The 24,578-nt window shown below is 37.9% G+C and overlaps 2 protein-coding genes and 1 non-coding gene across 5 annotated transcripts; 2 read left to right on the top strand and 1 right to left on the bottom strand.

The window, feature by feature from the left end:
• Nucleotides 1-456: 456 nt before the first annotated feature.
• On the top strand, nucleotides 457-528 carry TRNAT-UGU (transfer RNA threonine (anticodon UGU)). Its single transcript has one exon. It is a non-coding gene; the product is annotated as a tRNA-Thr (tRNA).
• Nucleotides 529-988: 460 nt separating this feature from the next.
• Nucleotides 989-5,455, bottom strand: LOC133745613 (uncharacterized). 2 transcript variants are annotated; one of them, XM_062173717.1, is made up of 3 exons: nucleotides 5,222-5,455; nucleotides 4,833-4,973; nucleotides 989-4,189 (listed from the first exon to the last, which is right to left on the bottom strand). In XM_062173717.1, exon 3 carries the CDS (start codon nucleotides 4,118-4,120, stop codon nucleotides 1,118-1,120), a length of 3,003 nt encoding a protein of 1,000 aa, XP_062029701.1. In that variant the 5' UTR covers nucleotides 4,121-4,189; nucleotides 4,833-4,973; nucleotides 5,222-5,455; the 3' UTR covers nucleotides 989-1,117. The 2 variants fall into 2 exon arrangements, with proteins under 2 accessions (XP_062029701.1, XP_062029702.1); XM_062173718.1 differs by lacking the exon at nucleotides 5,222-5,455 and adding an exon at nucleotides 5,078-5,095.
• Nucleotides 5,456-10,720: 5,265 nt separating this feature from the next.
• LOC133742873 (puromycin-sensitive aminopeptidase) lies at nucleotides 10,721-18,826 on the top strand. 2 transcript variants are annotated; one of them, XM_062170557.1, is made up of 32 exons: nucleotides 10,721-10,927; nucleotides 11,544-11,615; nucleotides 11,737-11,781; nucleotides 11,977-12,117; nucleotides 12,218-12,293; nucleotides 12,498-12,574; nucleotides 12,810-12,923; nucleotides 13,006-13,080; nucleotides 13,159-13,266; nucleotides 13,348-13,560; nucleotides 13,675-13,736; nucleotides 13,903-13,930; nucleotides 14,021-14,107; nucleotides 14,221-14,246; nucleotides 14,534-14,597; nucleotides 14,708-14,788; nucleotides 14,958-15,005; nucleotides 15,119-15,137; nucleotides 15,303-15,307; nucleotides 15,409-15,420; nucleotides 15,509-15,565; nucleotides 15,656-15,765; nucleotides 15,842-15,922; nucleotides 16,021-16,204; nucleotides 16,719-16,867; nucleotides 16,953-17,091; nucleotides 17,190-17,336; nucleotides 17,455-17,536; nucleotides 17,624-17,799; nucleotides 18,013-18,240; nucleotides 18,344-18,415; nucleotides 18,563-18,826. In XM_062170557.1, exons 1-32 carry the CDS (start codon nucleotides 10,850-10,852, stop codon nucleotides 18,641-18,643), a joined length of 2,937 nt encoding a protein of 978 aa, XP_062026541.1. In that variant the 5' UTR covers nucleotides 10,721-10,849; the 3' UTR covers nucleotides 18,644-18,826. The 2 variants fall into 2 exon arrangements, with proteins under 2 accessions (XP_062026541.1, XP_062026540.1); XM_062170556.1 differs by lacking the exons at nucleotides 15,303-15,307; nucleotides 15,409-15,420 and having other exon boundaries at nucleotides 15,119-15,145; nucleotides 15,500-15,565.
• Nucleotides 18,827-24,578: the final 5,752 nt, after the last annotated feature.

The raw sequence follows: 24,578 nt of genomic DNA, 5'->3' as shown, positions 1-24,578 counted from the left end.
ACAACCGATAATCTGCATCAGCCAAGCTGAAACTCTATTTAAGACGCCAACAAAAACTTAAAAGAATAAAATAAAAGCATAATACTTAAAAGGGGTACATATCTAAGTTTTGATGTCGGTGGGCTGTGACTTGTTGTTAAGTTATAAATCTAATATTGTAAATGTTATGAGTTCGATTTTCATTGGCATATGTATGGGTCAATGAGTGGGTAGAAGAAGGAAAAAAAAAAATCTAAGTTTTGATGAAATGAGCCGAGCTTAAACCGAAGACAAGTCATTCGATGGTGCCACTTTCGGAAAGTTTCTCCTAACTTTCACAAACAGGGTGCATTAAAGCTCTATTTTGGCTTAGTCCGATCTCTTATTTACAAACCAAAACTCTTTATTAGTCAACGGGACAGCATATGTAGAACATATCCAGTTATAATTAAAACAGGATTAAATGTTTACAAGCAAGCCCTTATAGCTCAGTGGTAGAGCGTCAGTCTTGTAAACTGAAGGTCCGTAGTTCGATCCTGCGTGAGGGCAGTTAATTTTAATTCCTGTTTTTTTTTTTTTTTAAATTCTTTTTGTTTTCTGTTCTTTTCCCCTTTTTACTTTTTCCAGTCTTCCAAGATCCTTCCTGCACTTTTAAGATCCCCCCAACTTGGGTGAAACAGCAAAAGACCATGTCACATCATACAGTTAAAACTGAGACATCTTTTCTCTCTGTTCTTCTGAGAAACAAGTACACAATTCTACAGTGGGCCCATTTTGGCAAATCAATCAATCAATTAATCTTCTTGGAACTAAAAGCTGATGGATTTGTGTCCAAATTTGACAACTAAGACTTTTCTGGTGTAATGTCAGTGATTGGACCAATTGTTCATCTTCCCATATATATTTCAACTTATTGCATCATTGAAAATAGTACCTCAGGTCCCCAAAGACAAAATCTTTTTTCTTTTTTCCTAAAAAAAATAAAAATAAAAATAAAGTCATGAAAGTGCAATAGAAATGGAATCTCTTTCAGAAGCTGGTATAGGAAATCTCCCTCTGGATGGTATACAACTGTTTTATTTCAGACTTTTGTATAAATTCTAGAGTAAAACTGCTTACAGAAAAAATATGGGGGGATTTATGGAGAAGTATGAATTTGAACATTTGCAAGAAGCCTGGTGATTTTGGTAAGAGTTTCTGAAGCAGCAATGGTATCCGGGTGATCTTCACCAGAAATCGAGCTTCTAATGAAAATGGCTTTCCTAATTAGATCGTCACTTATGTCGAATTGTCCCCCTCTTAGCATTAGCTTTGCCCTGGTTTCTAGCAATGTGGCTCTTGACAGTGCAACCTCATGCCAAAGGTAGGGATTTAACTGAGCACTGGTCTGGATGGGCCGCCAACAAAGTGATTTCACCAGCCATTTCTCAACCGGGGCTTGCAATGCTTCTCCTGCTGCTTCGAGGGCATTAGTGCATAGGCGGAGGAGTTCTAAAGCGGCCTTGCAACGAGAGAATGTGATGAATGTTCGGATTGCAAGAGGCAAGACAACTTCTTTGACAAGGAACAATAGATCCGGCACCTTAATGTCAACGACTTTAAGGTCATGGCTAAATCCAAATATCAAGAAACATGCTGCCCAGATATGATCTGAATGTTGAGTTATTGATCCGCGGCTGATGACAGCTTGAACCACAGCTTGTGGGACTCCGGTGACTCCTCTCTTGTGAGCATATAGCTTGACGAGTTCATGGATATGGATATGGTCAGGTTTGGTACTGCTTCTGGCAATGTTGAACCTTAACAACATGGAAGTTGCTTCTGCTTCTGATCTTTTGGTGTATGATGAAGTAAAACCACAAGTTAAAGAATGCACCAACTGTCTCCATAACCAAGTGGCTTGGTGCTTTTCTGGTATCTTGTGAGCAGCTAGAGCCAATAACGAAACTGGAATTGAGGATGGTGCAAACCAACTACTTGCCTGGACCATTCTGCTTGCCAAGCTTCTTGGTCCATCTGCATGATCAAAAATCGAGAAACACACCTCAAAGAGTTGAAGAAGGAAAGTGTTTCGTCTCAGTGATTGAGTTTCCCTGTCACTCCATGACAAATCTTTTAAGGGCATTCTACTGGTGGTCTCCAATAGTTTACAAGGAGTTATGGGCAGCTCAGACAATATTGAACCGACAATTGCAAGTCCTAAAGTTGAGCGTCCCAATTTCTCCTCAATAGTCCGTAAATCATCTTCTTCTGTGTTTGTGTATTCTCTGTCACTTCCCTTCATTAGTGTCATTGCCTCAGCCCCAGATAAGTATGGAAGTTTCAATGGCTCCAAATTCATCAAAGAAGGAAGGCGTGTGGATATTATTATGTGTGTCTCACCACCAAAACGGGGAAGAAGATCCATAACAAGTTTGTGATCCCACCAATCCTTTTCACTTTCCAAGTTATCAATCACTACCAAAAAGGGTATGTTTCTCATTAGCTCTCTGCGTACTCGAGATATGGCTGCCTCTTCCTGCTCTTCAAAGCTTTTAATTCTGTTTTTGTCTGTGCAATTTTCAACCCCAACATCCACTTCAAGAAATGACCAGAGATTCAGATAGTTCTGTCTAATATATCTGCTTTCCCCTCCTATCCATAAAACCATTTTGTACCTCTGGTGATATCTATAAGCAAATTCAAGAAGAAGCTCTGTCTTGCCAATTCCGGAGTCACCAGATACACAAGCAATCCCCTTCCCATACACAATCTTTGTTGATCTTTTTCTTCTAGCATTTCTTCCACCACCTTTGTGCTTTGATTGGTGTTTTCTTTGAGGAAGCTCGGTGCTTTGCATCTCAATTTCTTTTTCTGACTCCTTCCATACAACTGGTTCTTTTCCTTTTCTGCTATTAATTTCCAATTTCCGTTCCCTCCGCCTCTCCTCATATGAACTGCTCTTACCCCAACCAATTGTCAAGTTCTTTCGCCTGGGTCTAGCCTTAAGCTCAAAATAATCTCTTTCTGCATCTCCTGTGACATCGCCAAAAAGAATGAATTCCAGCTCTGACAGCTCCTTCTTCCTACCAACAAAATTCTCATTTCGAGGGAAAGGGAACTCATCTTTCTCCACCTGCTCTCTCCACTTGGTCAACCTATCTACCACACTTCTCCGCCCTAATCTAATTGCTAATAATGTGACAGCCCTTAATATACAATCTCTCCAATTACCATCCTGAGCTTCCAACTTCCACTCATCAACCCGAGAGAGGCTATGAACTGATTCTTTCCACTCCTTTTCCAGCCCTCCATACAAAACCCATAACTCTCCCCCATTTTTTTCCCATAGCTCTCCTCTCCTCTCAACTATATCCCTGACAAGGCAATCACTAGGGCTCAAGTCATAGAATATGGGGACCAAGTTCTTCTTGCTAGAAAAATATCTCAGTTCCTCAATGGTGTATGGATTTCTGAACGACTTCTTTGTAAGGATAACAATGCCATAAGAAGAAACATCCATGGCCCTTTCAACAATTGCATGTTTGCGAGAGTTCCTACATCGAGATCTGTCAGATACAAAGCAACTCATCCCTTGAACTTCTAACTCAACTCGAAGCCAATTAACAAATCTAAGCAAAGAAGGTTTACGGCCATGCAAACCTATGAAAACATCACAGCTCCTCAATCTGTTAGAGGTCACTGAAAATGGACCTGGTGTATATGAGGATCCATAGCTTCTACTATGCCTTTTCTGCCTCTCTCTTAGCCCGGAATAATCATGGCCCTGGGCATGGCTGTGACTAGATATGATGCTATTAGAAATGCCAATTGAGGAAGATGCATGGTCAAACTTCTGATAATCGCCTGAAACAGAAGCAACTGGTGCTTGTGACAGGTTTGCCAATGCATATCTGACATTTGCTAGAGATTCAAGGTCTGGAACTCCAGAGCTGGAACTAAGGGGATCCGTACTTAAACCAATGCTGTCACATCGGGCCTCAGACCTTGTTGATTCCGATAGTGGTTGACAAGACGGCGATCTTGGGGAGAAGAATGGCGACTGATTTGCTGAGAAGAAAGCTGAAGATGAAGACGACATATTTCTTAAAGTCGTGGCCCTTAATGAACAGGACCTGGAGCTATCTTCTCCAATATCCATATCTATAAAGTCTCCAACTTCCCAAATAAATCAAATCCAGTGCATCACCATAAGCTATAAAAAGCCACTCTGAAACGGAAGGCATGGCACTAATCAGTTGCGAAATTCTAAACCTCATCGAAACAACTTTAAAATGCCAACAAAATTGAATACCATTTTCCAGATGCTGGTTCTAGTGCATTGAACTATAACGCCGGAAAACAACAGTCCATATATGACAGAAAAAAATACCAGTTGAACTATAGAAGTTCACGCCCCACACAAAGCAACACAACGAGGAGAGCTATATAAACAGTATATGCTTAACTATAACAAATTCCCAAACTAAGTAATCTACTGTTCACCATATTTCAAACCCTATAGGGAAGTACATTCAAGCCATATAATAGCAGCCAAGAACAAAAAGTCAATACCCAAAATAGGCAGAAAGACATACTGGCAGCCAAAACTTCCAAAACGTATGCTTCTGCTTCCACAAACCATATAACCAAACTGAAACAAACTATTCATCTATACACACAGAGACCCACTTCGTAAAATCAAAGAAACCAAGTACAAGAGCATTGGCAAAGCCTGGTTTTTTAGGCACTGTAGATCCAAATGCAACTGTTTAATACAGAAAAGAGGTTCCAAAGGAACCCCTTTTCAAATAGAACAATAAGGAATGGAACAGAAAAAGATTTCCTTTGCAAAATCAGATCTGAATACTAACCAGGATTTCAAATCTAAGCCATGAAGCCACAGAATCCATGCTTTGGGTTCAAAACAAACAACCCAGTTTCTTGAATGAAGGAGAATATCCGAGGAGGTTCAAATTTGGGCAACACAAATCTCTGCAATGAAGTAACCAAGCCTACAGAAAGAGAAACTTATATATGATTGAATTTTCAAACACCAAAAAGGCAAAAGAAGGGAAAGAAAGTATCTTTATCTTTAAGCCAAAGGTCAAGTTTTTACATCCGAAGGTGAATGTTTTGAGACAATGCAATCGAAATTATTGGCATTCAAGGCCATACCATTTTGGTGGCTGATGATTTTTTTTTTTTTTCAGCAGGAGATAGACAAAGTGAAGATTTATGGTGAAAGTAAATGAATGCTTACCTTTTGAGAGCCAGAAAGAAAAGGAAGAAGGAAAAAGAAAAATGAAAAATCTGAGTGGTGACTACTCTGACTCTGTGAGAGAAAGGCACACTCTTTTCAATGCCTAACTAAACGAGATGAGATGAAATGAGATGAAGCTCAGAGAGACTCTCTCTCTAAAAGTCACTGTGTGTCTGAGAGACTGAGGAAGTGGTCTGAAAGTAAAGGAACACCGTTGGAGTGAGGAAAAACGATGGGCCCCAAAGAAGAGATCTGACGAGGTATGACTGGTAGGCTCCATGTTCCCCTTTAATTGCTCTCTCTGTGGAAATTTTTTTTTTTTTTTTTTTTTCAGAAAAATCCACTGGCTTTTGGGGTTTTGGGTTCACATTTTTAACTCTTTGGATTGGATTTTTGGTCACTCTGCTTCGTGTTGGTGTTTTCAAATCTTTTGGGGACCCTGAAACTCAAGAGGATTTGTATTTGGACAACATTGTGTAAATCATTGCTTTTAGTTTTTGGTGTCATATGGGGGGGTTGTTCTGAGGATCTTCTCTTGGTTTTTGGAGTCATGTGGCATTTGAGTTGTGAAAACAAATTCATGGTTTTGTAAGGTCGGTCGGTTTCTTTTAGTTTTATGGTCATAAACCCTAAATCATAAGTTACTGAGTCATGAGTTTCAATAAACTCTAAACTCTCGAAACGCCAAATGAATGAGGTTACATTCAATTTTTTCTTTTCCGCGCCTGTTTTGGCTGTTGATAGAAAAATCAAGAGGACTTCAGGTGTGGGTTAAACTCATAAATTTTCAAATACTATTTTACTTGATTTCACAAACTTTAAACCTCTAAACTCTTTGAGCGCCAAATTGAATGAGTTTTATATTTTATCCTTTACTTTTTAAATTATTGTTTCTATTAAATTATTGACAATTCTGATGAACTACCATTCTATCATTGCTATAAAACTTGATAACTAATTTTCCTTCTTTTACTTAATGGAATAGGTGAAAACACCAGATGGAACAATAACTCAATGTCTTGAATAACTAACAAGACTTGATAATCAAACAACTCAAGTAAAAAAAACACAAGCTTTTGCTGACGCAGTGTAAACCTTTCCACTGAGGAAACTTCACTGCATGACTTTTAACGTAGCTAACACGAGAAATCAATCCAATATGAAACACTAGAGTTTACAGAATACAAGTAGTGTTGTTCATAACAAACACTTTCGCTTAGCAACAAATGCTAACTTGTTTTACAACTGTTCTAACTCCTAACTAGATCAACACAACATTCTAGACTATTTATCTTCAACCTTCCTTGCACTCAAACGAATCACTGATCTTGAGAATGAATTATGAACGTGAGAGATTATGCAATAGAATACATGAAACAAGCAGAGAGAGTTTTCAGAAACTGATTTGAACAAAACGAGTAGTTCAAGAGAGAACAATTTTATGCATCAAAACTCTACATCTAACTGCAGTTTCAAAACCTTTTATAAGGGAGGAAGACTCCCCCTCAATCAAATCTCTTTTTGCACCACAGAATAAGATATATGTAAGTAAGGTTTTAAAACTGAATTCAATTCTTCCTATCGTTGTGTAAATTCGATCTCTACTTAATATGCATGCCGAAAACCTTTTAATGAGGATAAGCATATCAGATCCATTTATCCAATAGGCAAATCAATTTAATTTATGCACAATGATATGAAATGAATCATACCATTAACTCAAGATCAGTGATAGTGATTCTCCTTGATTTTCTCTTGGTGATCCGATCTTGCAGACTTCTTTGATTTTCTTTAAGCCTCCAAAGAGAGATACTCTCCTGGTGCTTTGCATTTTCTGATTTCCTTGTGGCTTTGGGAAAGTCATGTGTTGAATAGGGATAGTCCAATTTACTTACAATAGGGAATCGAAATATCAATACAGTAGTTGTATGATATTATCCCTCATTTCATTTACCAATAAACAAAACACTAGAAAGAATCTCGAACAAAGTTTTGCTCTTGTAAACAATAATGTATTGGACTCATTGCTGATTTGATGAAAGAAAAAAATCTATTGATCTCATTATCAATGTCGGCATAGCATGGTACAAGTGCACACAAATAGTTCCAACGTATGTCATCATAATATATCATATGGCCAACGTATCTTCAAATCTTGGTGAGATGAATGGTAATTATTATTTTTGTTCAAAACAAAGAAAATGAAAGGGTAATTATACTTTGAATCCAAATCTTAATGAGGTTGATGACCTATTTCCTTTTTCCACGATTACTCTCTATGAGCCGCCATAAACATTTTTTTTTATATTTATTAAAATGACATGATAAGTACTAAACCATGCCCAATTATGGTGTACGAATGACATTGTAACCTCATCGATGACGATACGTGAAACACAGTTTAAATTTAAAAGTGAAACATTTTGATCGTTTGGTGATGAAGCACAGGGTTAGAACTTAGAACATCTCTCTGCTCCATGAAATGAATGACATTAATGGAGTGGGATAAACAGCTCTATCTCTCTATCCACCAAAGGACTATTCCGTTGACTTAAAATCAATTTGGATTTGGCCCCTTTCAACATCAGTCCAAAACACTCTTTTGGCACTTGCTGCGAGCACATGCTCTCATGTGACGCTATCACACACGAACGGACAGCTCTGATCTCTTCAACCTCATCATTGTCCACTCAATCAACGGCTTAGGTTGCAACACCTGCATAAACTTGAGAATACAAATGAAAGGATGGGGAGTTTATACAAAAAGTTTGATATGGTGTTGATCACAGATTGCCCCCACAGATTGCAGACAGCTTGTGTTTACACAGCACAAGTATATATGTAGACATGAGTATTGTATTATACTATTCAACGCTTGGTATCGTAAAAAAAATGACAACATTTTTTTAAATAAAATATTATCGATTCCGTTTTGGACAATTTGACATGTTATGTTGTGTTACTGTTAACTTAATTCGAAGCGTTTTGTTAAGTTCATTTGTTTCAACAGTATGGTCTAACAAGCAAACAAATATTACCATCTTTATAATTTCAGGCTTTTAAAATACCTTATAACTTTAATGATCCTCAAACATCAACCGTTAAATTCAGTCAACAATTGAAAACTGTAACCAGTTAAGGATTGAATTTCACATAATCAATGTTGTGTGCCACTAATCAAACTATAGAGCTTCCAATGGATTATTCTTGCAAATTGAGGGTTGAGTGGGGCCTTGGGAATTCAATTTCTCACCCATCCTACGTTTTGTCCGATCAACTCCCAACTAATATACGTTTGTCCACTTTTGAGAAACATAGAGATAGATACATTGCCAACTAATTAGACAGCTACTAGGAAATATCAGAATATGATGTCAAAATGACGAAATCCCCATTCAAATAATGTGCGTCCCTGGTCGATCTGATCACAAAACTGTCCCAAGAAGATGCAGTGTATAGCTTGGTGGATAAAATTTATATGATATCATTTATGACTTTATGAGCGTTACGAGTAAGTAGTAAGTTTACATAAGGAAAAAACATCCCTCGGGCGGGGCCATCTCCCGGCATTCCTATCGGGATACGAACAGTTTTTCCACGACAAATTGTCCCTGAAAAGATAGGTCAATTTTTGTGTTGAGATACTCTGATCTAGAATTACAATTAGGTTACGTTTAAGTTTGATTTCTTTTGTTATTGTTATAGAACATTATTGATGAGTAAATGAAGTTTGTATTGTCTGTTATGAGCCTAAGAATATCAATTTACAAACAAAAGTTACAAATGCAAGGTAAGAGTGCACTGGAATCACATGCACAATATTCATTTACTAATAATGATTCTTACAATAAGGAAGATGCCTAGCTGTGTTCCTTTTTAGGTTTACAGATAAACAGAGGTATAGCCCTAGGTGGCCATAGCTTATGCAACAAATTCATTGAGGCGTGAGCATTTCAAGAAATAAATGAGAAGGTATATCTTCAAGGATGAGTAATGTTTAAGTCTCCCACTTCAATTATTTGGGGTACAAATTATGAATGTCTCTTCTCTCAGTTGTTTGGAATTGTATAATTTGGCTAGATCAATGGTGTTATCGCTTTCAAGTTTCAACATTAGTTAATTCATATACCCTCAGCAAACCCCTATAATACACTTTAATATGGAAAACTGTTACTGATTAAGATGAAGTACATACAAAACATATAGGTTCAAACTTTGTACAATAAGTAGGAACAATAGGATCCCTCAAAAGGAACACGCCTAGGAGCTTTTGGGTCAAATTATTCACTTTGAGCTCATAATTATGTGGACAAAAAGAGGTGCAATGAGTGTATATTATAATGCAAGCAGTCAAGATTCAAGTATTTAATAATCCTCTAAACTTTAGCATGCAATATGATAATTAGATACAGGTGTCAATTTCCAAACTTCTTTGCTATTTTGACCCTTTTTGAATTGAGCCCTATGAGAACATGAAATATGGTTGTCACTGGAGATTTTGGAGTTTGAGTTCACTTGACTACAAACTTGGCCAATGTTGAAAGTGACCAAGGAATGTGTCTAAACCTTCACCCAAAATTTCAGTATGTGTTTGATGCTATCAAGAAATTGCTACTCAGATGAACAGAAGCAAATCTATGCAAAGATTTAGTTAGCCATTAAAACACACAAAACCTAAATAGAGCAGAAACTTTGGGACATTTGACTATAGGGTGTTTAGGAGATAAATAGGCAGATTATTTAGACATTTCTCCCTACATGAACCCTCCAAGTAGGAATGTAAAACTTAAAAATTGACTCGCCAACACTTAAAAAGAGTGCTCGAATTTGACTCGATTCAAATATATTTAGTTCACGTTTGGTTGGAACTCAATTAGAGCTTTATTTTTGGCTTGAATACTAAGAACTGCCTTATGAAGAATATATCTCTATCATGGAAGTACACCAAATACATAGAATCCTATTCAAACTCAATTGTAGAGCAATTATTTCTTTGGAACGGGGTGCTTTGATCAAATTTTTACAGGGACAACCTTGAAAAGGTTTCGGCCCATCTCAAGGAGGCACACAAACCAATGAAGCCATTGGATAATGTCACAAAAGTAGTAACCCAGACCCAGCCCAGCATTGGCCAATAGGATACGATATCATTTCCCTGCTAAGAAAGGGAATTAAGGTTTATCATTGAATTTCCACAGCACAAGGACTAAAAGTTTATTATAAATAAATAGCTTGTGTGGGACATAATTGTTGAATGTTGATACTTGATACTATCAATCTATCCAGGTTTGTTTTAAAACCCAGGGGTTTTCTTTGCAGTTTGATCACATCAAATCAAACAAGGTAATAGGGAAGAAGCCATTCAATTTCTCTCTCAAATCTTCTGCATATTTTATTGAACCCATTTTAATTTTTTTTTTTTTTTTAACTCTGTTTAGTATTTCTCTGATTTTTGGTGTCCATAATTTATGTTATCCATATATTCTTATAAGAAGTAGCAATGGGGTCTGTTTTTTCTATCTGGGTCTTTTTGATCTAGGTTTTAAGGGCATCTGGGTATTCATCTCCAAGTTAAAGTTGGAACCTTTATTGGGATTACAGTAGCTTTGTTTAGGATTTTGAATTGAAATGGCTCGGTTGGTTCTGCCATGCAAGAGTTCGGCTTTTGTGAGGACCAGTCTTCTGGGATTGATCTCATCTGCTCCTGTGATTACTCTTATCCAATTTCTCTCATTGATTAATGGTCTCTGTGCTTTGTGTTTGAATCTGTGAAAGGGTATAAGTAGTGTCACTGATGTGTGTGAGATGTCGTATTGATTCTCAGAAAATTCAAACTAGGAATCTATTAAAGGGTTGCAAAGGCTGCTTCTTTTTCTTCTCTTGAGAGTTATTTTCTTTCAATCTGTGAAAGTAAATAAATGTGATTATTATTCTGTGTGTGTGTGAAAAGGTTCTAACTTATAAGCAGTGTCACTGTTGTCCTTTGAGATGCTCAATTGAATTCTTAAATAAGACTGGAGCATATTTCTTTATTTTCAACTAGGAATCTGTTAAAGGGTTGCAAGTTGTGCCACTCTGTTGTGACTACTAGCATTGATTCCTTTTCTTCTCTTCAGATTTATTTTACTGTCGATTGTCTCTTCTTGGCTATGTCTTATCAGCTTTTCGAATAGAATGGCATGTTTATGTGGTATTTGGTTCTGTATAAAAAGAGCGCACGTATGATTGTATAGATGCATTTTGTGCACATATGTGTGGCTGCATTGTATATTTTCTGTAGTCTGTCCACTTGTGTAAATGGATTTTTGTTTTGATTTTGAAGCGTCACAGCCGTGTTAGTTTCTTGAGGAATTCAGCAAAACAAGTTTCCAGATATCGCTTTCTTACTTCAGAGGTTTGTGTGTGTGTGTGTTTTTTTTTTCCCTACTTTTGTTTGCTTATGTTTAGAGTATTATTTTCCAGTGATGACATATTATATCAAATTTCTTAGGTCTCTTAATAATTGATGTTTTCAGGCTGTGTGCCGAAGGAATTGTCGCTTTCCATATACTTCAGTACCGGTAAGTTTCAATGCTTTTACTGGAAACTGGTTATCTGTTCTTGTAGTTTCTGTATGTACACACCTATGTTTATGAGTGCAGTGTCCATTTATCTGTTTGTTGTACCAGTACAAATTTTATGTTTCAGACAGATGTTGTCGTTTTTTTCTTTCATATGAGTTTGTTAGTCATATGCAACTCTTGAACTCGTTTCAGAGAGATAGGCAAGGAAGCAGTAGGTTAATCTGTTCAGTTGCCACAGAAACCGTGCCAGAGCAATTCGAAGAGTCTAAAATGGGTACACCAAAGGAAATCTTTTTGAAGGATTACAAAATGCCTGATTACTACTTTGACACGGTATGCTAAACTTATACCCAATCAAGTATCTATCTTTGGTTGGATTCTGATTTTTTTTCTTTAATTTTTTATGCGGCTACTTATGGAGCTACTACTACAGGTGGATTTGAAATTTTCACTTGGTGAGGAGAAAACAATTGTTACTTCAAAAATAGCTGTGTTTCCCAGAGTTGAAGGTAGTCTTGTGACCACTCTTCCCATTTAATACTTGATTGGTCAAGAATATTTGTATCTGTGTCATCTTGGGAACACCCTGTTCATATGAACAAATCTACTTTCTTGGAAAATTCTATCACTTGTCTGGAACAATCTTCATTGCTTATCTTTTTCAATGATGTTACATGTGACTTTGAAGAACTTATTATCAGTCTCTATGACAGGCTCCTCTTCCCCATTGGTCTTGGATGGGAAAGATCTTAAGTTGCTCTCTATTCGCATCAATAGCAAGGATTTAAAGGCATGTAGTTTCTATTATTCTATTGAATGAACTTTTACTTAATGCAATGCATAGAAGGGTTGTTTAAGTTGCCATCTTTTAATAGATATATACATAGATCAACAGTCTGTACTTTCCTATTTTATACATCCTTCATGTACTTATTTCTGTGTCATAAAGTGCTGTTTTTTCTTGCCTTCCCACCTTCGGGAAAGGGTATAATTTGTAGCATACTTACTGTTTTCCCCCCTTATAGGAGGACGACTACCAATTGGATTCGCGCCACCTGACGATAAAATCACTACCTAGTGGTACATTTACTTTAGAAATTGAAACAGAGACGTATCCCCAGAAGAACACATCATTAGAGGTGCATGTCATCATATCTACAATTTTTTTCTTCCTAATATTGGTTTCTTTTTTACCCTAACCTGAGATTAGTTTTACTGTAGGGTCTTTACAAGTCATCTGGGAATTTCTGTACTCAGTGTGAAGCTGAAGGTTTTCGTAAAATCACATTCTATCAGGTTTGAAAAGTTTAATTGATTGTATACTGCAGTTATAGTTATAAAATATTGATCAACTTAGTTTTTAATTTGAAACAGGACCGTCCTGATATAATGGCAAAATATACATGCCGCATAGAAGCTGATAAATCATTATACCCAGTGTTGTTGTCTAATGGAAATCTCATAGAGCAGGGAGACCTGGAGGTGAACATCATTTACGAAGCAAGCAATTAAATAGATTCTAAGTGTACTGTTATTTATCTTAGTTGTGTGCCTTTGGTTCAGGGTAACAAACATTATGCTCTTTGGGAGGACCCCTTCAAGAAACCCTGCTACTTGTTTGCTTTGGTTGCTGGACAGCTTGAGAGTAGAGATGACACATTTGTTACTCGATCAGGTCGGACGGTGGCCTTGAGGATTTGGACCCCAGCTCAAGACGTACCAAAGACTGCACATGCCATGTATTCACTAAAGGCGGCTATGAAATGGGATGAGGATGTGAGTATCTTCATGTTACGAAAAGTATTGGTTTTAATATCGTAGGTTTATTATTTATATTTTGATTACATAGCTTATTGTACTCTGCTCACATATGTTGCCTATTCCTCACAGGTTTTTGGTCTTGAGTATGACCTGGATCTCTTCAACATTGTAGCTGTTCCAGATTTTAACATGTATGTGCTATTTTTCTTTCTGGATAATAGTTAATCATCTAATTAAGCATGCATTTGAAAGTTGGATTTTCAAAATGGAAAGTGACTAATGTTCATTTCCCTAAGTTTACCTTTTTCGATCGTGTAATTACTGATATTTTCCTTTTGATCCTTGTTCAATTATTAGGGGAGCTATGGAAAACAAGAGCTTGAATGTAAGTTTTCTTTAATAATGTAGCCTTGTCACAATGGAACAGTTCCATATATTCCATTAAGTTTATAATTATTGAATTGAAACTCTACAGATCTTCAATTCCAAACTTGTCTTGGCATCTCCACAAACTGCTTCTGATGGAGATTATGCTGCCATTTTGGGAGTCATTGGCCATGAGGTATGTTTATTGCAAAGCCACATCCTATGATAATTTAAGATTAATGGCCTGGAATAGAATTAGTTCTGATCCTTTTCTACCCTTTTTTTTGTTTTAATTTTTATCTTTTGCAGTATTTCCATAACTGGACTGGCAACAGGTTGGTTTATCTACAGCGCGGTATATTTTATTTTGGAGGATATGCATAATGCATCCTGTCCTGTGTGCCTCCTTCCCTTTTTCTCTTTACATCCTCAGACCTTTCCACCTTGTCTGTACATACATTCTATATCCGTTTAACTTTCTTATTGAAGTCTGTAATCTGAAAATAGCTGCATCTGTTCAAAGTGGGTTCAGCATGTAGCCATGTACTGAACAGGAATCTTTTTTTTTTTTTATTTTAACAAAGAATATGGGAGCTAATTATTTCTCTTATATAAACTGCAGAGTGACATGTCGTGACTGGTTTCAGCTCAGCCTGAAGGAGGGTCTTACTGTGTTCCGTGATCAGGTATAACTTTTTAACTCTTTCCTTAAGGCACTTGGTGACATTTATAACCTTATAGCTTGATCCTTTGACATAAGGATTATTGCTCATTTATGATCTTTATTTATATGTAGGAATTTTCATCTGATATGGGTAGTCGCACTGTAAAGCGGATTGGTGATGTTTCCAAACTCAGAACTTATCAGTTTCCACAGGTACCTTTTGATTTTGTGTTTCTACAACTTCTAATTGAGACTTTATTTTGTGCATACTATATTAGTGAGTTTTCATAAGTTGTGAGCCCAGAGTTGGGTGTGCATTAGATGCTCTAACTGGATACTGTGCCACATTTCAGTGCTGATATATGTTTTTTTGGTCTTTTAGGATGCTGGTCCCATGGCTCATCCTGTGCGGCCACATTCTTACATCAAGGTCAGATATCATCTTTTATTTGGTAGCGCTCAATCTATAGTTGGTAGATTATTCTCATACTTTTCTAACTACTGTCTTTGAACGCGTATTCACATTGTTTTCTTTTCTTGCAGATGGATAACTTCTATACAGGCATGTTCTTTTTTCCTCCAAACATTTTTTTAGAGTAGAGCCGTATACATTTTTTTTTTCTGAATGCCATAGGACTTGTGATCTCATTGTTGACATATTTGGTTTCTTGTGCAATCACGTTGGATATGATTCAACTTGTGGGCCATTGCTGACTTCTACATGCAGTGACGGTAGGGATTTGCAATTGTATGTTTATTTTTTTTATCTCTTTTTCTATAATCCATGAACAAGGTTTCTAATTATCCTTTGTTGTTCCGTTTTTACCTTACAGGTGTATGAAAAGGTTTGGCTCTCTCTCTCTCTCTCTTGCAGATAGAAAAACTCTAGTGTCAGTATTATAATGATTTATTCTTATGATCCAATTTTATCAGGGAGCTGAAGTGGTCAGGATGTACAAAACCTTACTCGGGACTGAAGGATTCCGAAAGGTAACATAGAAGATATGTCTAAGACTGGTTCTTGAATGATTAGAGATCCCCATTTTGCATTGTCAGTTTATACGAGTTCTCCCTATTCAGGGTATGGATCTTTACTTCAAGAGACATGATGGACAAGCTGTAACCTGTGAAGACTTTTTTGCTGCCATGCGAGATGCCAACAATGCAGATTTTGCTAACTTCTTACAATGGTATACATCTCTTTCACTTTTTTGTGTTTCCTTTTGATGGTTTTAATACTGACATCTTAGTGTAACTAAACTGCAGGTACTCCCAGGCTGGGACCCCTGTTGTCAAAGTTGCATCGTCTTACAACGCTGAAGCCCGTACTTTTTCTTTGAAATTTAGGTATATAATTGTGGTCTAATTTTTTGTGTTTTGCTTTATCTTTCTCTTTTATTTGGTGGAATTGATAACTAGCTGTGTTGGAATGTGGACATTATCAGTCAAGAGGTACCACCAACTCCAGGGCAGCCTGTTAAAGAACCTATGTTCATTCCAGTGGCAGTAGGTTTGCTTGATTCAACTGGCAAGGAGATTTCCCTCTCCTCTGTGTATCATGATGGGACATTGCAATCTATTGCTAGCAATGGTCAGCCAGTCTACACAACAGTTCTTAGAGTAACGAAGGTCGGTTCAAATTTCCCATGTGAACCTATGCTTCCTTCAATCGAATATTTTGGTTGATACCATATTGTGTTGGTACTAATGTCAGGCAGGGTTTTGGTTGGTTTTTGGTTTCTTTTGCCTTTGGAGGCTACATATACCAAAACTTATCTTTGATTGGCAATTAATGTCTAATAGTAGCTAGACCATTTCTTACTTTTTTTTTTTTTGGTGTGTCAACATCCTATTTGTATTCTTCACTCAAAGTTAACTAGTTAAATAAAAAATGACAATTGCTGTTGTTCTTGTTGTTGTTAGAGTAGGTGAACTTTTCAACACCAATTTACCAGATGGTATATATTGTGGGAAAAGATGCGGGTATTGTAGTGTAAAATTGAATTCTAATATACACTAACTTTCCTAAGTGCTTGTATTGAGAACTGAGAAATGGCCTGCTACCTGTTTTGAGATACAGCCAAGGAAAGTTCTTGCTGGTCGATTTTCGCATATTATATAACAGTTGTACTTTCCTATGCAGAAAGAAGAAGAGTTTGTCTTCTCTGATGTATCTGAGCGGCCCATTCCATCTCTACTACGCGGATATAGTGCACCTATTCGTCTGGAAACTGATCTCACTGATGACGATCTCTATTTACTCCTCGCTTATGATTCAGATGGATTCAATCGGTTTGTCTTTTAATACCTCAAAACTCTCTTATGATTAATTGAAACCCCTGAATGAGATCTTTACATTTTCAAATTTGTATTGTAGCTGGGAGGCGGGACAAGTGCTGGCGCGTAAGTTGATGCTAAGTTTGGTTGCTGATTTTCAACAAAACAAACCTTTGGTCTTGAATCCTAAGTTTCTGCATGGGCTCAAAAGCATACTATCCGACTCTAGCTTGGATAAAGTATGAATGGTGCCATTATTCTTTTTCTCTTTTCAAATGTATTTTGGGACTTTGGGAGAATTAATAGATTATTTAACTTTATTGCTTTGGTTTACTAGGAATTTGTTGCAAAAGCAATAACTCTGCCTGGCGAAGGAGAGATAATGGATATCATGGAAGTTGCAGATCCTGATGCTGTTCATGCTGTTCGAACTTTTATAAAGAAGCAGCTTGCGAATGAACTGAAAGCAGAGCTTCTTCGCACAGTAAGCTAATATTTTGAGGATTTACTTAATCATTTATAGAGCAATTACTGCTATGTGCTTTTTTTACTTTTAAATGTAATCTACACAGAAATGAACTTGAACCATGTATGATTCACAGGTTGAGAACAACAGGAGCTCAGAAGAGTACGTGTTTGACCACCCTAATCTGGCCAGACGTGCTCTGAAGAATATTGCTCTTGGTCTGTTATATTCTTTTGTAAGATGATTTTGCTCAGTATTAGTGAAGTTGAACTTTTAATGAACTCACTATTTTGTTTCATTTATAGCATATCTTGCATCCCTTGAAGATTCAACATGCACTGAGCTTGTGCTACATGAGTATAAGGCTGCCACAAACATGACCGATCAGTTTGCAGCTTTGGCAGCCATAGCCCAAAATCCTGGTAAAGCTCGTGATGATGTTCTGGCTGACTTCTATAGCAAGTGGCAGGATGACTATTTGGTAAAACTCCTTCCCTCCCTCCCTCCCTCTTCAAAGGATCTAAAGTGCTCCCAATACTACCCACAATTGTTTTGTTGTTCAGTGTGCCTGCGTTCTTTTATTGTTCAATATGTTTGTATTTTCAATCCTTCCTACAGTTTTTCCACTTCTCTCGGTTGTGTAAATAAAGCTTCTCCATTTCTCTTGTTTTAAAATTTGTATTGCTCTCTTCAGGTTGTGAATAAATGGTTTGCACTTCAAGCCGCGTCTGACATTCCCGGTAATGTTGAGAATGTGCGGAAGCTCTTAAGCCACCCAGCATTTGACTTGGGTAATCCAAACAAGGTGTACTCACTGATTGGGGGTTTCGGTAGTTCTCCTGTGAACTTTCATGCGAAGGATGGATCAGGCTACAAGTTTTTGGGAGAAATCGTGACTGAATTAGATAAAATAAATCCTCAGGTCCTTTCAGAGATTTTTTTTTTTTTTTTTTTTTAATCATAAATTGCTTGGTTGGTGGAATATAATATTCATTGCTAATAATGTTCTTGATCATTAAATGCAGGTGGCCTCCCGCATGGTGTCAGCCTTGTCAAGGTGGAAGCGCTTTGATGTAACCCGGCAAAACCTTGCCAAGGTAACAATTAATCCTTATTTTTTTGTTGGGTATTCCTTTGTTTTTCATACTGCAACTCACAATGTTCATATACCGTGCATACCTAAGCATTGTTCCTTTTCCATACCGGAGCAGCATAGTAATATAAATGCCGTTTGGTGGTTGCAGGCACAGCTGGAGAAGATATTGTCCACCAATGGACTATCAGAAAACGTGTTTGAGATTGCTTCGAAGAGCTTGGCTGCTTGAATTTGGAGAAATCACATACATGTGTATCATTCGACTTGTATGGAATAAACACCCTTGGACTTGTTATGATGGAAGGGGTATCTCACCAAGATGTTTTGCTCTCTCTTTTTTATAAAGTACTACAGAAATACTGGATACGCAGACCACTTTAGTGGGATATAAAATTCCTTGCTCTTTCTAAAATTCGTGTCACTTGGCCAATATGATGTGGAACAAAGATATCAGTGCGGAAACAGAACATTCATGTATCGACGGCTGAGAGTCGTCCTCCAACAAAGGTAGTAGCTAGTCTTTCTGTATTAGGTTCCTGAAAGAAACCATGCCACAGTCATAATAGAAAGTCAGACCACCTTACCGAAGTTAGGCTCGAGTCCTTTTCTGGATCAACAACTGGATAAGCTGACCTTAACTTCTAGGTATAGAATGTTGTTTTGCAATTGTTGTTTACTCAACATTTGTGTAGGTTACGCCACAGCAGTAGATATTTTGCCTAACAAAGTAAAATGGAAAGGAAAAGCGGAGCAAAATATCATTCAATTAAGGAGAAAAACTATTAAGCTAATGGATTTGGATTGAGATAGGGATTGAATGCATCATTTTCAAAGGACCTAGAAATGTCTATATCATAGGATTTAAGATTTATATTGCAAAGGATCCAAACTCAGAACGAGGTTTTTATTTTTTACTCTGTTTTGACCAAGTCCAAAAGGTAAAGGGGGTTAACTCGTGAAAACGTTTAATGAGTTGATCATGATTAGTGTTCTTAAGAAGTTAAGAGTCAAAAGTAAGCCCATCACTGTAACTACTTAAAGTTAATTGCTGAGTTTAGGTATCATAAAATAGAATCAGACCCCCATTTTGATTGTGATTGCAAATTTGCTTATTCAACTCACATGGAAGGAAATAGAACATGGTAATGAGTAGATAGATAGCCATGAAGTTCACTTTTAGATAAACACATGAATAATCTCTATTCCCTCTAAAACATGTGGCTGTGAACAAGTATGAACTATGAAGTATCTAGGTAATGCCGTATGGGTCCTCTCAAGAGAGTATCAGTGATTATGCTTTTCAGTTTTCACACATGGTGTTGAAAAAGAAAGCTTACAATTAAGGAAACTTGGAAATTAGAACGTGAATTCCAAGGAAACTCAGAATATGAAATCGTAACGAGTTTAATGTAGAGATCAGTATGAAACAACTCGTATATTTCAACATTTTAAATAAGAAAACATATGATTGACAGATACTCGCAGATTTAAAGAGCGTCAATGAAGGCAATTGTTATTACTTGTTATCATATTGAAAATGGCCTTAAAAGCTTTTTTGTTAGGCGAGAAAGCAGTGGGTTTTAAGGGGAGGGATTCAGAGCACCTCAACGTGGCAACGTGCTCTTACATCAATACGAATGGACTGTTGGATAATATTAAATGCATTTTTTGGTTATTAAATAAAAATATTGACTATAAATATTAAGAGCGGAACACAGTTATTAAGTGATTGATCATTTACAACTGCCAGTGCACGAAAGAATTTTCGGAGTTTTAAGACATTAGAAATAGAAATAGAAAGGGTAAAAACTCCAAATTGTATCTGAACTACTGCGAAAGCTGTGACCAGTTACCCATTTTTAGCCCAAAAAATGCCCACTTACTCCACCAAGAGTTTTTTAACCCCATATACCCAATCTTACATCTATTGACATTTTAGCCCCTGTTAATTAAATTAAAACCCATCCATCTCTTATCAGTCTCTCTCTCCTTCCCAAACTCTCTCTCTCTCCCCCCGATCTCCACCTCCACTCTCTCTCTCTCCTCCCCATGATCTCCACCTCCGGTCTGTCTCTCTCTCTCTGATCGCCGCGCCGGAGATGCAGTCCAAATCTGAACACGACGATGAAGCTCCAGTCGGCGATCCAACGTTCTCGTCGCCGTTCGATTGATCGGCGATCCAGCCACTCCAACGTCCTTGTCGCAGTTCATCGGCAATGTGTCTACTGCCCCTAACGCTGCCCCTAAACCCTAAACTTAACACGAAGACATTATTTGGGGGCAGTAATGTGTCTACTGCCCCCCACTAAACCATTAAAACTTGCCCCAGTTTTGTGAAGGGTTCTGACTTCGTATGAAGACATTATTTGGGGGCAGTAATGTGTCTACTGCCCCCCACTAAACCATTAAAACTTGCACCAGTTTCAAGGATTCACAGTGTATTGCACTTTATCACAAACAAATCAACAAGAGATGATTACTGTCTCCTAAGAAAGACATTATTGGGTGGCACTAATGTGTCTACTGCCCCCCAATAGACCATCAAAGATTACACCGCTTCCTATGTTTCGCAGATTATACAAGTTATTCACACTCAAAACAACAGATAATGTCTAAAAACCCACATTATGAGGGTCAATATTCTGTCTACTGCCCCCCACTAGACTGACACAAACAACACAATTTTTTTCATTTATCAACTACTGCAATTTAACACTACATTTACTTTGGAATAGCAGTTTTCAGTCCGTCAATAAATAAAGCAGTCATCATTGGCCCCCAATACAAAGTCTACTGGGGGGCACTAATGTTACAACTTTTATGGTTATGACTGCACAATAGCAGATAGCCATTTTCAGTCCGTCGTCGATTCCTTCAGAAGGTCAACCCCGGCCTCGCCGAGCTTCTCAGCGACGAGGACCGTCGGCTTGGCGTCGAGCCTGGCAGCGGAGAGCACGACGACGAGTTTCGGCGAGGCGATGGCTAGAGCAGGCGTCGTGGGCGACCTGCCGGAGGGATGGAGGGAGGGAGAGAGAGATCCGACGTCTTCTGGAGAGAGAGAGAGAGAGAGAGAGAGAGAGAGAGAGAGAGAGAGAGAGAGAGAGAGAGAGAGAGAGAGAGAGAGAGAGAGAGAGAGAGAGAGAGAAATCGGTGAGGGGGGAGGAGAGAGAAATCGGTGAGGGGGAGAGAGAGAGAGAGAGAAACTGAGAGTAGAGAGATTGAAGGAGAGGGCAAAAAAGTCCCAAAAATTAATAAAAAGAATTAATTGGGTAAAGGGGAAATAATCCCTTAGAGTGTTTTCGGTAAATGGGGTTTAAAAACTCTTAGTCGGGCAAGTGGGCACATTTTAAGCTAAAATTGGGTAAATGAGCATTTTCCCTATTTTTTAGTACCTACGATTTTTTTTTACCCCAAATGGTACCTAAATTATTTGACCATTACTAAATATAGTACATCCGTTAACTTTTCCGTTAAAATCGCTTACGTGACATGTATTTTTTAAATAAAAACTTCAAATGGTACTTGAATTATTGCAAAATATATTTTTTGGTACCTATAATTTTTTTTTACCCCAAATGGTACCTCAAGTATTGTCCCAAATCGTTTGTTGATAAAATTTTTAGCTAAAAATAAATAGTTATTTTGATGAAATATTAGATTTTTTTTATACAGAAACTTATATTGTTTCAACCTATTTATAACACTTCTACTCTTTTTTTTTTTTTGAAGGGAAAGACGACAAGCTATATTAATTGAAACTGAGGAGTACATGGAGTGATGCAAACACATCGAAAGAAAAATAATAAAGCATAACAAGATGCACAAACGCATCTATAAGGAAGAAAAAACAATAAAACATAACAAGATGCACGAACGCATCTAAGTAAAGGGTAACCAGGACGTGACTTGATACCAAAAGGATTTGGTATTGCTGCACTGCATATGTCACAAGAGCAGTGTAAATGTAGTAGTAACCGTAGCCGTAACCGTAACCGATGATAGAATCACCTAGGAGAGGTGAATCGCTCACCAAGAGTTCGAAAGTGACCGAGGGTGTCAAAAACTCGAATGTCAGCATAAGAACTCCTAAGAACCAGAACCAATACCAGCACAAAAGGAGCATCTGTCTCGAATCCAAGATCCGAATTCGGGTACGACCTGGGTCCCAAATTCTGACCCAAATCCTTCCCGAATCCAAAGACAAGCCCGTCAGCCCAAGAAAGGCCCAAGTGTGAAAGCCTGCCTGTCTAGAAATGTTAAGGACACCCAATTTGCTGGGCACCCACGCGCCGACCATCTCTGCGCAGAATAACCTTGCTGCCCATCCGATCTGACGCGCCGTCGACGAAGCTTGGAGAGGAGCAGACTGGGAGAAGGTGCCCATCGATCGTCCTGGAGAACACTGTGACTTCTTCAACAGGACTCCTCCCCATCGGAGAACACCCGATCTCCAACGTAGGAACAAAACGGCGCCGGTCCTACAACACCCAGATCCGTATCGATTCAGATTGTTCCAACCTTTGAGACGCGCTCGCCTTGGCCTTGACGTCCCTTCATCGTGAACCACCAAGCGAAAACGCCGATCAGCCTCACGGTTTGCTAGGCTTCCGATCGATATGCAAAAGCATTCCAGTTGCCACAACCAGCGGGTTGAACAGAGGTGAGCCACGATCTCAGAGAGGTCGACCAACAGGCACCATGAGGAGGGGAGACCTCAACCGGAGCCAAAATTTTTGACGTTCGAAGCCCTAGTGTTAGGGTTCGCCGCCATAGAGGGAAAAGAGAGAGAGCAGTCGCTCTCATTTTTTCAATAGTCACTTTTCTTTTAACACTTCTACTCATGAATGAATTTCATATTATGATGAAAAAAAAATAGTAAATGCGCAATAATTGAGGTATCATTTGGGGTAATAAAAATTTACAGGTACCCAAAAATACATTGTGCAATAGTTTGAGTACCATTTGAAGTTTTTATCCAAAAAAGTACATGTCACCTAGGCGATTTTAACGAAAAAGTTAACTGAGGTACTATATTTAGTAACCGCGCAATACTTCATATACCATTTTGAGTAAAAAAAAAAATTGTAAAAACTTAAAAAAACATTTCACAATTATTTAAAAAAAAAAAAATATTTCACAATAATTCAAGTATCATTTGGAGTTTTTACTCAAATAGAAATAGGGAGACAAGATTCGTTTAGGGAAGGAATTAGAAAATGAGGAAGGAGGTAAGTGAGGGGGGTGTACCAACCGTGCAAGCTAGTTCAAAGTGGCGGGTAAAGGGGGAGAATTTGTTGCGGACGTGGGCTCCACTCAAAAGCCATCGAGAAAACTTAGGATGGCATGGGCCCCAATCCCCCTCCCCCCTCCCCCACCCACACGTGCACCACTGCCACGTTAGACAGAGACTCTTCCCTCTCTCTTAATATTAATCAAAACCCCCCAACTAACACCATCACTAATTGTCCTTTGTTGTACGGCGAATTGACCAAAACACCCTCATCCACCACCAATTGGCAATTACTACTAAGATCATGTTCTGTTTTGATGAGAGTCCCACATTAGTCACCATACTACATGTGGCAAATGGAGTGGAAGATACTCTAAAATTTATATGACATTTCTTGAATAAAAAACAAAAACGACACAAATCTCACTTCATAATTCTATGTTTTACATGATTAAATATGTACTTATTTATAGTTACATTTTTAATAAAAAAAACCATCATTCATCGCTCAGATCGGACAAAAAGTCATTTATGTCAACTTGATGCAAACAGACCTAATGATGACTTTTATGACATTAAGCTCGAAATAGTAACACGTATTTCTGCACGTCACGCCTTCTATTTCTGCACGTCACTTTCTCTATTGACCGTAACTCATTCAGCACGTAAATGCTACTCTGTCATTTTCATTACTGAAAAGCAACTGAGTGTATCTCTCGACCACTTCATTGATTACATACTTGATTTCGTAGAGAATTCCGTCCAAAACATACGATAATTGTGAGAAACAAGAGAAAACATGACTTGGATGAGAAGAAAGAAAACGTTGGCCCAACCAGGGGGCATTTCAGTAATCTTGAGAATCCTTAATGTGTGATATAATTGAGATTATAAACCCTTAAGCTTTGCCGTGTTTGACCCCAAAAGGTAGTCC

Source organism: Rosa rugosa, chromosome 4 (genome assembly GCF_958449725.1).
Source record: "Rosa rugosa chromosome 4, drRosRugo1.1, whole genome shotgun sequence".
Taxonomy (NCBI): domain Eukaryota; kingdom Viridiplantae; phylum Streptophyta; class Magnoliopsida; order Rosales; family Rosaceae; genus Rosa; species Rosa rugosa.
This window is presented reverse-complemented; position numbering and strand designations above follow the sequence as displayed.

Excerpts from the sequence above, each read along its gene's own strand:
- LOC133745613 (XM_062173717.1), bottom strand. The coding sequence starts at position 4,120 with ATGGATATTGGAGAAGATAGCTCCAGGTCCTGTTCATTAAGGGCCACG.
- LOC133742873 (XM_062170557.1), top strand. The coding sequence starts at position 10,850 with ATGGCTCGGTTGGTTCTGCCATGCAAGAGTTCGGCTTTTGTGAGGACC. Across the intron at positions 12,118-12,217 it reads CTGATTACTACTTTGACACG|GTGGATTTGAAATTTTCACT; the intron begins GTATGCTAAACT and ends CTACTACTACAG. Across the intron at positions 14,598-14,707 it reads TTACTGTGTTCCGTGATCAG|GAATTTTCATCTGATATGGG; the intron begins GTATAACTTTTT and ends ATTTATATGTAG.